Source organism: Furipterus horrens, unplaced genomic scaffold, assembly GCF_987537825.1.
Source record: "Furipterus horrens unplaced genomic scaffold, mFurHor1.1.pri manual_scaffold_4, whole genome shotgun sequence".
In the NCBI taxonomy this organism is placed as follows: Eukaryota; Metazoa; Chordata; class Mammalia; order Chiroptera; family Furipteridae; genus Furipterus; species Furipterus horrens.
Window position 1 is genome coordinate 32,972,163 of NW_028327174.1, and position 13,919 is coordinate 32,986,081.

At 34.1% G+C, this 13,919-nt stretch overlaps 1 protein-coding gene across 14 annotated transcripts in view; it reads right to left on the minus strand.

The window, feature by feature from the left end:
* Nucleotides 1-13,919, minus strand: part of C2CD5 (C2 calcium dependent domain containing 5) — an 86,058-nt gene that overhangs the window by 5,740 nt on the left and 66,399 nt on the right. For all 14 annotated transcript variants that reach the window (XM_090272920.1, XM_090272919.1, XM_090272918.1 and 11 more), the window contains 6 exons: nucleotides 12,702-12,765; nucleotides 10,289-10,350; nucleotides 9,974-10,072; nucleotides 9,383-9,472; nucleotides 8,805-8,892; nucleotides 7,784-7,870 (listed from right to left, as the gene is read on the minus strand). In XM_090272920.1, coding sequence (XP_090129046.1) covers nucleotides 7,784-7,870; nucleotides 8,805-8,892; nucleotides 9,383-9,472; nucleotides 9,974-10,072; nucleotides 10,289-10,350; nucleotides 12,702-12,765 — 490 coding nt within the window. The remainder of the gene's footprint in view (nucleotides 1-7,783; nucleotides 7,871-8,804; nucleotides 8,893-9,382; nucleotides 9,473-9,973; nucleotides 10,073-10,288; nucleotides 10,351-12,701; nucleotides 12,766-13,919) is intronic.

Below are 13,919 nucleotides of genomic sequence, written 5' to 3' on the forward strand. Positions count from 1 at the left end.
CATAGAAATAACCAGGAATCCCAATCACTTCCTTTCCAGTATCTCATAAAAGTAGCATCCAGAATTTTCTCTGGTATTTTACATTTTTATTATAGGTATTTAAGGCATTGTATAAATTTAAACAATATTATCTAAAAAAATCATCTATTTCTAATGTTCCGGCTCTAGCCACACTAGCATATTTGAATTTTTGTTTCAAAAAATTTTATAAATAAAGGAATAATGTTGTCAAGTTAGAAATAACTCACAAGGAACACTGAGAATTATTTGGGTCAGCCAGTTTTTTGTTTTTTGTTTTTAATTGTAAAGTAACTAAATACGTTATTTTTGTGTCTGCCTAATCCGTTGATATTTTGGTAACATTCTCACTAAAAGTTATATTTTTCAAAAGTAAGATTTGTACAAAATGTTTCTGATAATTGCATGCAATGAAGTATCTTGCACGTCACGCCCCTCCCCCATTTAATAGGTCAAGAGACCACTAGCTAAGGCTGAGAGTACACAATGGTTGACAATCCTCTTACAGTACAGAGCTGATGACTAAACAGGATCACTAGGTGGGATCCACAAAATGCCTGTGAGGGTACTATGCTTGGACATGTGCTGATAAACATGCCCTCAGACTGTACATGCAGACAGGGAGAGTCCTCTGGATTTAGCATTGGAAGCCCAGGAGGAGATGGAACCTACAGGAGAAAGGCCAGAACAGAACTGGCACTCTGAGGCTTACCACATCTCTAGGGACATCTCAGCACAAAAACAGACCTGGTGCGGGGACAGCAAGAGGGCTACCCCAGGATCCCAGGGTCCTCATATGCCCTTGGTGTACATAGCATTATACAGTCAGCATTAGGAATTCAGCGAAAGGTTTTAAAATGTGGGGGCAGGAAGGGAAGCTAAAAAAAATGCAAAAATTAATAAAATAAAATTATCTTCTATACTTCAATATTTTCCGGGTCATATGGGATTCCCCAGTGGTAACTATATATAATTTAATGGCAAATGCCCACAAAAAGAGCTTAAACATAGAAAGTATCTGTTCCCATCTCTAAATACACATGCATCAAGTGAACAAAACAAAGGTAATATGATGTATAAAATCTTTGTATTTAAAAGAAAAAGAAAAAATAGAGTATCTTTGCAAAGACAGATGGTACGCTATTAAGGTAGTTGCCTCGCCCTGGCCGGCATGGCTCAGTTGGTTGGAGCATCATCCCGCACAACAAAAGGTTGGAGGTTAGATTCTCCATCAGAGCTCATACCTAGGTTGCAGGTTGGATCCCCTGTCAGGGGGTGTATGGGAGAAAACCAATCAATGTTTTTTCTCACATTAATGTTTCTCTCCCCCCTCTCTCCTCTCTCTAAAATCAATAAACATGTTTAAAAAAAAAAAAAAAGAGTATGCCTCTTGGAAAGGGAAATGAAGGGAGAAGGATGCTTTATGGAACTGTATGATTTTTTAGTAGGATTTGAATTTTTCACCATGTGTATTTACTACTTGTCCCATAACACTTTACAAAGGATGGGGAAGAGGTAAATTTTTAAAAATGTTTAGTCCTCCTCAAATACGAATGTATTTGAATTAAAATCTGAAGAAAATAAAAACACCCAACGTTGTAAAATTGAAGACATTCTTAAGGGAAAGGGTAAGAAAATTTATCTCACTTAAGGAGAGCAGGTGCATCTTTACTATGCTTGCTATGATCTTCATTTTTCTCTCTGAGAGAAGGCCTGGCTGCAGGTGAACAGCAGCATCTCAGACTGATCTGAATACCTCAAATATCTCATGAGCTCGGGCTCTCAGCCACACTAACTCCTTCTGATTACAATCTGCCTCCCCAGGTAATAAGCTTTTCAGAAGAGAAGGTACAATAGATATAAGCTGTCTGGCTCATTGAAAAACTAGTAATTGTGGTTAAAAAGAAATTAAAAAATACGTAGACAATCTCTACACCAATACGAAAAAGAAAAAGACAGCACTTCTTATTTAGGAAAAGAAATCTTATTAAAAGCCTCTTGGGCTTTGTTGGGGGCTAAGGCTTAGTTTGGGCTGTTTGTACATGTGTAAGAGTTTAAGACAAACATTTCCTGCAAAGAGAGTCCCAGTCAAGCCACACGGCAGCCGGCTTCTCCTATAATCTCCTTTCCCACTAAATACAAGAAAACGACTATTTTGCTTTTTAAAAAAGCACAAATAAGCAATAACCCTGTTATCCCCAAATAAATGACCCTGGAAAGTTAACACGGCAAACAGGACCTGAGGTTTTGTTCCTGTCTTAGTACACACGGGCAATATTTAACAAGCCCGAGTGGTGCTGGCAGGGGGACTAACCTAAGTTAAAAGAAGTTCAGTGAAAATGAGCAAATCGATGACAAAAAAAATGTGGCAAGGACTCTTCCTCCTTCAAAGATACATGCTCCAATGCTTTAAAGTTTGAGACTTTCCTATTCTCCTAAATAGTTTGTCACACCAATGACAAAGATATTGATCAGCTACGATATAGTTCTACACTGGCCACTGACTCTTCTGACCACTTATTCACTTTATATCATTAGAATTTACAGACCACCATTGTTCTGAATAATTAAAAAATATTTGAGACAATCTTATCTGGTCATCTTAAGAAAATTACTAAAACTGAAAAAGTTCTTGCAAATTATGAAAAGATTCTCTGGCAGATTAAAATATATGCTACCAGGAGTCTTTAAAATTCACGCTGTAGTTTTCTATTTAAACATTCTTAGTTTTAAGTTATCATGATCAGAATTTGGGTTTCTTTTCCTTTAGACATTTCCACCAATCTATAGTGCACTGATTAGCTAAGTATTAAAACTATGAAACCTGGCTTAATGACCAAGTTAGATAAAGGATGTAAACTTTGCCTGTAACGATATTCAAATATTGGTGGACTGATAATGAAATTGCAATTTTATAGTTAAAAATTATTAAGGCATAAAGAAAGATATACATAGCTTCAATCTGGATAGTGCACAAAGGAAAAAACTCAACTGCAAAGGCAATACCTACCTTAGAGGACAAAGACGACAAACTTCTCCATCTGGGCTGTTAAAGCTTCCCACTACAGGTACACGACATCCTAAACCACTTGCCTGTTTTCTTTAATCCCCTTCTGCTGTTTTCCTGCCTTTATTACCAGGTGTCCATTCCTCCTCTCTCTACCATCCTTTATATTGTCTCTTCCAAATAATAATCCGTTTTCTCTCAGTAACTCAATTCAATTTTTCTTTGCTTTTTACTACCCCTTCCTCTGATTCTGGATTTCACTGTCCTCAAGCTGCCTTAAAGAAGTTAAGATTCCTTAACTCCACTTCTCCACCCATTCTCTTTGCTTCCTTCCTATTTCAGGGGTAAGTTTTTCACACATTTCCCTCTCTTTAGTTTCTGTTTTCCTCTTGTTCTCCTTCCCCCTGGGCCTCTCTCCCCTTTCAAAATCTCCCATGGATTATTGTGGCCATCAATACATGGAGAACTTTTTATTGTTGATGCCATCTGGTCATTGTGACAAAATATATTTGAGAGAGAGAAGAAAGAGAAAGAATACATGGAATGAATTGTTAATATATAAAGATATTTTAGTTAGTATAAAGAATTATATATACTTGTAAGAATGCAAAACCATTAGTTGGCATGAAAAAAATGAAAGCTAACTTTGAAGTTTTTAGAGATTTATAATCCAATTGCTAGTTTAAAATGCTGTGAGGCAAGTCATTAAATTTAAAAAGTTAAACTATCTCTTAAAACCAAATTTGATTTAACAAAAAGGAAAAGTAACTATTATAAGCCTACATAAAAAACTTCTGATATGGATACCTAATTTTGGAGTACAACATTTAAAAGAATAAGCTAACTTGTTTTCTTTTATACTGAAATCCAGATTTTGGCCTTTGCTGGCCACATCAGTCAGCAGCTGCTTAATGAACAGAGTGACCTTGCCAGCCCGTACCCGGGCCACTGAGCAGGCAAAAGCATAAGGCAAAATGAAAGAGGAACAAGGTGGGCATAAAAAACTTTTCTTCTATATAGTTTTATCCAACATTATATAAAAACTAATACTGAATTAAACCTTTTTAAAGTCTGAAAACTCAGATTTTCAATGAAAATGATTATCCTGTTACAGATTAGTTTATAAAGTATTTGAGATTTATTTTTAATAGTATATAATTCACACACCTTTGTCATTAATATCTTAAGCCCTACAATATGGTATCTAATATCTCAAGATTTACATCTTTAGAAATATACCTGAAGTAATATGCTAACCTTTTATGAAAATTACATGTAAAAAATTCTTGAAATTAACTACAGTCTATGAGAAAAATATTGCTTTTTTTTACTTTTCACTCATATTATATTCACTCAGATTCCCCATTTTCACTATATTTGATCTCCTTTTTTCTTTATATATCATTTTTAAAGTATCTTGAAACTATTTCAGAGATATTAATAATTAGAAAAAACATTATGAAAGTGGTATAAAAATTTGCCATAGCCATTTTTTTCTCATAACACAGCCTCGCGTGAAAATAATTTATGTCAATGCCACATCATCTATGATCCTAGTGTTTATCAAAATATTTTGATGATCTTCACATAATAATGTCCTGTAAGAAATTACTTCAGAGCAGCACCTTCTAATATTTCAAATCAGAAAAATCAAGACAAGGTAACACTAAGTCAATCATAAATTTGAGACATACCTTAAACTATTTTGTTACCTTGAGAAACAAAACCAAATATAACAAAAGATGAAAGAAAAAAATTAAACACAAATGGACAATTCAGGCCCAGGCTTCCTTTACACAAAGAATTGGGATACATATAATTGTAGCATCTTTTCTTTACATAATATTCACTCATTTTCAATAACATAAAAAGATAAGAAAAGGTTTATCTACAAGTGAAAAGAAGGAAGTATTAATAAACATAACTGTGCTTAGCTCTTGAAACTTCTGTCAATACAAAAGGAACGAAGAGCTTAACAAATCATCCTATTTGTGATAAAAACATGAAAAATAAATTAGAATTCAAAGTTTTCAGAATTAAAAAAAAAAAAAGCTCCACCAGCTTAGCTAACTAAACTAACAATGCTCTAAAAACTATATATTTACTTACTTCTCAGTGCTAGTGGTTGCATATAAGGATGTAGCTTTTGAGCATTTATTTCTAGCACTCTTACCTCTCTATCCTGCCTGTTTCCTCTAAATTGTTAAAGCTTAACTTTATCCAGATATTTCTATTCTCTGCTGAAAGCCTTTCTTCATGTTACAATGCCCAATTACTACAATCATGATACAACACTCTTATTATAACATTCTTCAGACCTTTTCAAAACTCATCCTATCCTCAAATCTTTAAAAATGCTTTCTTTAAAATAACTTTTTCAAATATATTTGGTGTAGCCCATGTCCTCCCGAAAAGACTTTGAGGGAGCAACCATTAAATAAGAATGCAACACAAACCACAATTTACAAAACTATTTACAACAGGTACAGATAAACTTTTTAGTGTTTACTAATGATTTTGAAATGTAATATTCAAGGGAAAACACATAGGTTTTTCAGTCAAGCACGTAGTATAAAAAGTTTTATATACATGAGTAGTAGTTGTGATGAGTTTGGTCATTATGAAGATGGTGGTGATGATGGTAATGAAAGTGAAATGATCTGATTCAGTTGTTTTCCAACTTTGAAACCCTTTCTTCAAACAAAATCACATAGAAAACAGATACATAAAAGCACACTGAATCACAGCTGCTCTAGTTCAGAGTTAGGGTAGGGGGTCCAGGGACCTATCCGCTCACTCACCTCTGCCTCCTGGGATGTCATGAGGCACCTCTGAAGAAATTCCATGGTTTAAAAATTCCTGATTTAACTGATTAGAGGCTATTTGGAAAATTTTAAGCTCAGTGTGACTTTAGGCATAATTTAGCTTTTGATTTGTTTTTAATAATAGGAGTAATACAGAAACCCAAGGAACTGAAGAATTTTAAAAGCTAGAGGGAACTTTAATCCTTGCAAATTTTACAGATGAGAAACTGAGGTTTCAATTGGCTTGAGATCTCACACTTATCATGAGCAGAACTGAGAAGAGATCCCAGGTCTGTTGCTTTACTACTACCCACCAAGGTCCCTCTCTACATGCCCCAAGATGAACAGCAAATATTTTAAGTATTGTTCAGATATTACTTAATTCACTCAAATTCTTCTTTCCCTGTTCTTCAATTCACACAGTATCATTTGTACAAAACATAATAATGACAAGAAATGTTAGTTATAATTACTTTTGAAAACATTTTGAAAGCTACTGCAGACTTCAAGTTATCAGTACAGATAAGGCAAATTTACAAAGAGTTTAACAATACGGTCAAATAGAGCTAACAACATATATATATATATATATATATATATATATATATATCCTATTGATTAGCAATTGATCAAATCTTTTTTGTTGATTGGTTTTTTTGTTTTCCTTCCCCCCAGATTTCAGGGTAAGGATAAATAAAATGACACCTAAAAGTGGTTTGGAACTAACCCTGTGTTAAATACAAGTTGCTGTATAAAGTAGGTGTTTTTAAAAAATATCCTGTTTAGTCAGTTCAAGGGAGAGTCCTAAGAGTTCTACTTTTTATTCTTGAAGCTATATTTAATTTATAAACCTGAATTCAGATTATCTTTGGATTTGATTTTTCCTCTCTATTCCCTCAAGGAATTTGAGGTATACAAAAATTCTCCATGGAGTTCTAAATTTTAACTTTAATTTAAACAAAAGAGATAAAGGACCACAGTTACTATCTTAGAAACTTCAGAATTTTAAAGTAGCTCATCTTTTCATCTTCAAAATACGAAACAGGATCTATATATCTACATGAACAGGCTTTGTACTGATTTAGTAAAGATTCTACTGACATGCATGCAATGTGATTATAAAACTATTCTGTATTACACCTTATTTGGTATCAGCATAATTGACAAGTAGAAATCATGAAATAATTTCACTTGTATTAAAATATAAAAATAAGAAAAGCTAATATGATTTTAAATAACAAATGCAACATTTCACAGAATAAAGCATTTAGGAAAAAACACAAACTGCATTTATTGTATATGTAATGCTATAAAATAAGGTATAATAATTCAGTAAACTTTATAATATAAATTGCACTGAAATCAGAAGAGAAATGGAAAAAAATTACCTTTTTCTCCAAAGAGTGTACAGATCTAAGTAAATTTACTGTTACTAAGTTAAGGGGAAATCAATTTGCGTTTGAAAAAATGAAAGCATTTTATAAGTACCTAAAAATGTTCCTCAACTGTACCCAAGGCACTTCCCTAAAAGACAAAAAGCACATCCCTTTCTCATACTACTACTGCCACCCAAAACCTCTCCAAATACCTAATGCAGAAAATAAGTAATTTGTTGTCATTTTCAAAATGAAAATTTTAGCTGTTGCTGAAAAAATATTTACCAAATATAATGTAAATTTCAAATATATCATGTGTAAGTAATTACTTGGGAAAATCCAAATCTCTGACATATAAAAATGAAGTACCATATGAAAAATTAATTTAATAATATATGCTGAGATTGAGAGATTAAAATAAGAACATTACTTTTTCCCCTTTATGAACATTAACACACAATGAGGGAATAAAGAATAAATCTCCATCTCAAGTTTAAGTAAGATTACTGACAATAATGAAGCAAGTGAAAGACACTAACAAGTAGGATTTGTGTTTGCATTTTCCTTATTTAACCAACCTTTAGCAGGTGGAAAAGGATGAGAAGGAAGGGAATCTGAACAGAGTTCCAGTGGAAACTGCAAAAGTTCTTCATTATCTGTAGAGCCTTAAGAAGCAAGAAAAATGCTAGTTACTTAGTAATAATTTATGAATTTTTAAAAACTAAGAATCTGGGATAACATATATTTTCCCCCATTGCCCCAATTTATTTTGGTTATTTTCTCCTTGGCTGCTCCCATGGGGACCCTTCTTCTGCATGACGCCAAGAGTGGGGTTACCTTCCCTGATAGGACTGGTTGAGATTAAGAAAGGATAATGTTGGTAAATCTCTTACCACAGTGCCTTGCAAATAATAACTGCTAAATAATAATCATTATTATCCTGCTCTTTGTACCTTTCTAGTTCTATGATGCTTAAGCAGTTATTTATCTTCGATAAATATCTAAACACATAATTGTTCATAATTAATTCAATGCTATACATGTAGAATGAAATCAGCTTAAAAAATTTAAAACAAATCATGAACATTTTATTCAGCCAATGAGTTATTAAACTTTAGAAACTATACTATTTCCCTATCCTTTTTTTCAGAATAATTTGTGTTTCTTCGGAGTTTATTAAGAATGGTACTTTCTAAATATTACTGGAAAAACAACTCTAAGAATCTGTTGAATACTATGGGAACTTCCCTAAGAAAAACACATGATGCTCACTTACTATTACAGCAGTAGTTTCTCAAATGCTTTGAGGACCTCCTTAGAGATACTAGGATAGGGACCTCTAAATTACTGCAGAATATGCTATAATTTAAGTCTATAAAACAGCAGTATCTCTATGCAAATAGCAGTCAACCACCTATTCACGTGTAAAAAGGATCAAGTCAGTCACATGTTTATCCACAATTAGACAAAGATAAACAAAAAGTGGCAGGTTCTCTTTAAGAAACAATTTATTTATATAATCTACCTATCCTCTCTATTTTATCACTGAACTATAATGTTCACAAACATTAACTATGATCCCATTCATCACAGATTTACCTCTTTGCAATGACTTTTCAACATGTGTTTTTGTGGTCTGTAAAGCCTGATTTTTGTCAAAAGTTATTGCAACTGCTGTAACTGTAACCTAGAATCACAGAAACAATAAGATAAGCAAAAGAAGAAGAAAAAAATCATTGCCAAAATTTTTTACACATATTATTCAGTACCATGAAACAAGTTACACTAATTGGCTAATCTGACTTTCCTGGTTAAGATTCTCAGTCAGAATTATACATCAGTTCAGATATTCAGACTACAACCAAACCTAACTAACATGTACACCTAAATTTAGATCCAGAAAGAGTTCAAGAACCTTGTCTAAAGGACAGGAACTGGAAAAATCCCACATAAGTACAAATCCTCTTGTATGTATGCTGGAGCACAAGTGTGATTCCCATTCAGACAACTAGAGTTCCAAAACATGAAATATACACAGTCTGAGCCATCCTAATATGTTTTAAAATATTTTGAACTAAAACAGTTTATACTCATTTAATTATGGGAAGTTTATAGTATTAAAACAGATTAGAAAGAAGCTAGAAATCTTCTTTAATAGTAGACTAAATTTTAATTACCTGAATTAATTCATCTTCAGGCAGAGATACTGTAAAGTTTACGTGGCAAAGGCAGCAGGGGATCATGGACCGCAGTTTAAAATACAGGCTCTATACAATATAAAATATTAGTAATACCACTTCTTTTAATTTAAAAGTTTACAAAAACTGACATTTTAATGCACATTATATTATGGCAAATTGAAGTTTATAAGATTAAAACAAAGCTGGTCTACTTTTGTTTTGTCTATCCTTATATTAAGAATACATTTTTAATATTTAAGCAGACAAAAAGTTTAATTATATTTACCAATGCCCTAAAAAATTTATAAGAAAAAATGCATTTTAAATTTACATATACAAAATATATTTTTAAGAAGTTTAAAGCTATTAAATAACTTAAAATATAATTCTTTTTTAGTATGGTATATTAAGATAGAAAGGACAACTTTAGCATTTTACCTGATGGCATGGTTAAAATGGATATGTAAAAAAATAATTCAGCCCATAACTGTGTAAGATATTCCAGACAACATATACACTTTTTTCCATTTTAATTTCATGACTCTTAGGGAGTTTTAACTAAAATGTAGTTAGTCAAAAGGTTCCTACCTTGAGCAAATTTTCACAGAGATCATTAAAGTTCTTATTGAGGGCTTGATTAGTCAGGTTAAGGCTGCTTAATCGGATTACTCTCACTGATGTGAACATCTAAATATGGGGAGACATGATAGCGTGTCATTTTATTATTTTAACTAAGAACTGTAATAGTTAATAAAACTGCCAAATAACAATACTAAATAATTTGGTATAAAAAAAGGGTAATATTCTAATTGCAATAAGGAGGTAAAAAGAAAACATATGAAGAAGTAACTTGCTAAAGTCACTTACATTGTATTTGCTTAAAATTAAAACTGAAAGGTTTACCTGTATTTCAGATGTCCAATTATTTATACCAGGCATAATTTCTGTATTACAACTATAAAAGCCTGTCAAAATAAATTGTGGTTAAAATATATGATAATATTTCATTTCTTTTTATGTTAAAAATAACATTTTTCAATTATTACATAAATTATCAGTTTTTAAAAGATGTCTAATCAGACTTCCAGCCAAGATGGAGGCAGAGGTAGTCATTCTTTGCCTCCTCACGCAACCACAGAAAGAATTACATCTAGATCTCAAAAACAATGCCCAGAACCATCAGAAAATCAAGCTGTATGGAAGTCTGACAACCAAGAATTTAAAGAAGCCACATTCATCCAGACAGCTAGGAGGGCTGAAGTCATGGAGATGGGGCAAAGAGGCAATGAGGGGCAGAAAGTCAGTGGAGGTAGAATCAGTGGAGGTGGAATGGATAGTCCCACATTCATGTGTGGTGGATAAAAATCAGGCGGGATACCTTGGGAGTGAGGGATCCCAGCCCCAGGCCAGGCTGTGCAACCCAGGGTTCCAGCACTGAGAAGATAAAGCCTCATTACTTCCGGCCGTAAAAACCAGTGGAGGTTGGGGGTTGGTGGAAGAAAAAGCTGGATTTTCATCGCTTAAAGGGCCTGCATGGGCTTAGAACATATGCAAACCCCACAGCAGCAGCTGGAAGGTGCCAATCACATACAGAAAGTGGGTGAGGTGACTGGAAGTGGGGTGAGTGCCAAGCAGGCCTCCAGAAGCCAGGCAGTGGCATTGTCCCCTCTCTGGGCACCCTCCCCCAACCCCCACAGAGCCACAAAGTGGTGAAGCAGTGGCCACTCTCTGGCAATTAACTAAAGCTCCACCCCACACAATTTACAGGTGCCTTTGCTACATAGGTCACACTACTAAGACAGGGAGTAAAAGCAGCTCTACTTAATACACAGAAACAAACACAGGGAGCCTGCCAATATGAGGAGGCAAAAAAATATAGCCCTAATGAAAGAACAGAACAAAACCCTAGAAAAAGAACTAAACTAAACAGATAGCCAACCTATCAGATGTAGAGTTCAAAACTCTGGTGATCAGGATACTCAGTGATCTCACTGAGTATTGCAACAACATAAAGGAAGAAATAAAGGTTACACTAAGTTACATAAATAAAAATATACAGAGAATCAACAGTGAAGGGAAGGAAGCCAGGATTCAAATAAACAATTTGGAACAAAAGGAAGAAATAAACATTCAACCAGAATAGAAAGAAGAAACAAAAATTCAAAAAAAATGAGGAGAGCTTTAGGAACCTCTGGGACAACTTTAAACATACAGCATCCAAATTATAGGGGTGCCAGAAGAAGAGGAAGAGCAAGAAATTGAAAACTTATTTGAAAAAATAATGAAAGAAAACTTCCCTAATTTGGCAAAGGAAATAGATATACAAGTCCAGGAAGCACAGAGAGTCCCAAACAAGCTAGACCCAAAAAGAACCACACCAAGATACATCATAATTAAAATGCCAAATGTTAAAGATAAAGAGAGAATCTTTAAAGCAGCAAGAGAAAAGCAGACAGTAACGTACAAAGGAGTTCCCATAAGACTATCAGCTGATTTCTCAAAAGAAACTTTGCAGGCAAGAAGGGACTAGCAAGAAGTATTCAAGGTGATGAAAAACAAGGACCTACAACCAAGATTACTCTACCCAGCAAAGCTATCATTTAGAATGGAAGGGCAGATGTAGTGCTTCCCAGACAAGGTAAAGCTAAAGGAGTAGATCATCACCAAGCCATTATTACATGAAATGTTAAAGGGACATATTTAAGAAAAAGAAGTAGATCAAAACTACGAACATTAAAATGACAACAAACTCACACCTAATCAATCTAAAAAACAAAAGCAAACTAAGCAAACAACCAGAACAAGAACAGAATCATAGATAAGGAGATCATTTGGAGGGTTACCAGCTGGGAGGGAGAAGGGGGGAAATGAGGGAAATTGTGCAGGGACTAAGAAGCATAATTGGTTGGTACAAAATAGACAGGGGGAAGTTAAGAATAATACAGGAAATAGAGAAGCCAAAGAACTTATATGCATGACCCATGGACTTGAACTAAGGACTGCTGGAGGTGAGGGTGGTAATGGGTGGAGGGGGCATAGGAGGAAGAATTGGGACAACTGTAATGGCATAATCGATGACAGAAACAAAAAAATGTCTAATCATAAAAGGATTAAAACGCAGTTCACCTAAGTTCTAACAAGTATTTTAAAACTATATGTTTTTAGCCTTAGAGCATCAAAGCACATGACAAGATATGACAGTGATAAAGTCTTTAAAATAAAGTTAGTACCATAGTAATTATGAACTAAAATACTTATGTGCAAACAACAACAACAAAAAGATAATCTCATCTCAAAGGTAGTATTTTCTGTTTACCTGAAGGAGGAGGAACATCAGTAAGTAGAGAATGTACATCTTCCATAGCGTCTGTGTCATCAATCTGAAAATAGAAAGGTTACAACCATTACATAAGTAGTAAATATATAACCACTTCAAGTTTTTAACAATTTTATTATTTACTAAATAGAAAACAAAGAGTCAAAAAACTAGAGCCATTTTTCCCTAAGTTAAAATATAGAACTTGAAAAAAGCTTTTCAAATATCTGTACATCTCTCCATAGTAATAATTATAAATACTTCTAAATGAAATATTTTATAAGCAGATTTAATATTTTTTAAAATGAGTCTTTCTCAATCTTTTATGAGGGCACATTTCAAAAGACACCATGAGCAATCATTATCTCCAGTTGTTTAGATAAATATAGTGCTATTAAAATAAAAAATAAACTTCTGACTAAATACAAAACTGCTTTAAAATTATGTAGGGATAAATTTAAAGGCGTGTCTAAAAAAACAAGTCCAAATCTTACTTTTCTTTATATCACTACATTCCATTGTGAATAATAAAAAGTGAAAATATCCAACTGGATATATATTGACATTCGCCCGTACGTCAGGGGTCTAAGTCCTACGTCACACACTCCAAGCTTCCGCTCACATCACCCCTACGACTTCCAGAACCTCTTTCACTTCCACTTTACCTCAGCTCCACAGTCATGGCCATACCTCAACACTACTCCCCAAACCATTCCACACCCAAATCTCAAGCATTCTCCAACTACAGTCCCCTGTCCTATGGTCTTTCTCTTGCTGGATCTGCACCTTGTCCTGCCTCCACCAGTCTGCTGCCCACATTTGAAGCACTTCTCTATTTAGCCAGGACCCCTGGGTCAGAAATATCAATGATGCTCTGATCAAACTTCAGGCAACACTAAGAGTCACCTGTTAAACAGACTCTGGGCCTATCTTGAAATTTTCATTTACTAGGTCTGAAGTAAGGAGCCCAGAATTTGTATTTCTTACAAGCTCCCAGATGGTGCTGACAGAACAGGTAGTCACAGCCCACTAGGAGTGGCCCTGCTCTAAACAGTACCCTGGATCCTTTTCTCTCCTTAACCTGACATATACTTTACCAACTCCCATTATTTTTCCGTTCTCAGACTGTAAAAAATATGAGAAAAGGCATAAATCCATACAATCTGAGTTTTCTACAAATTAACACTCTTTTATCTCGGAAAGCCTGTGCGTCTCCCC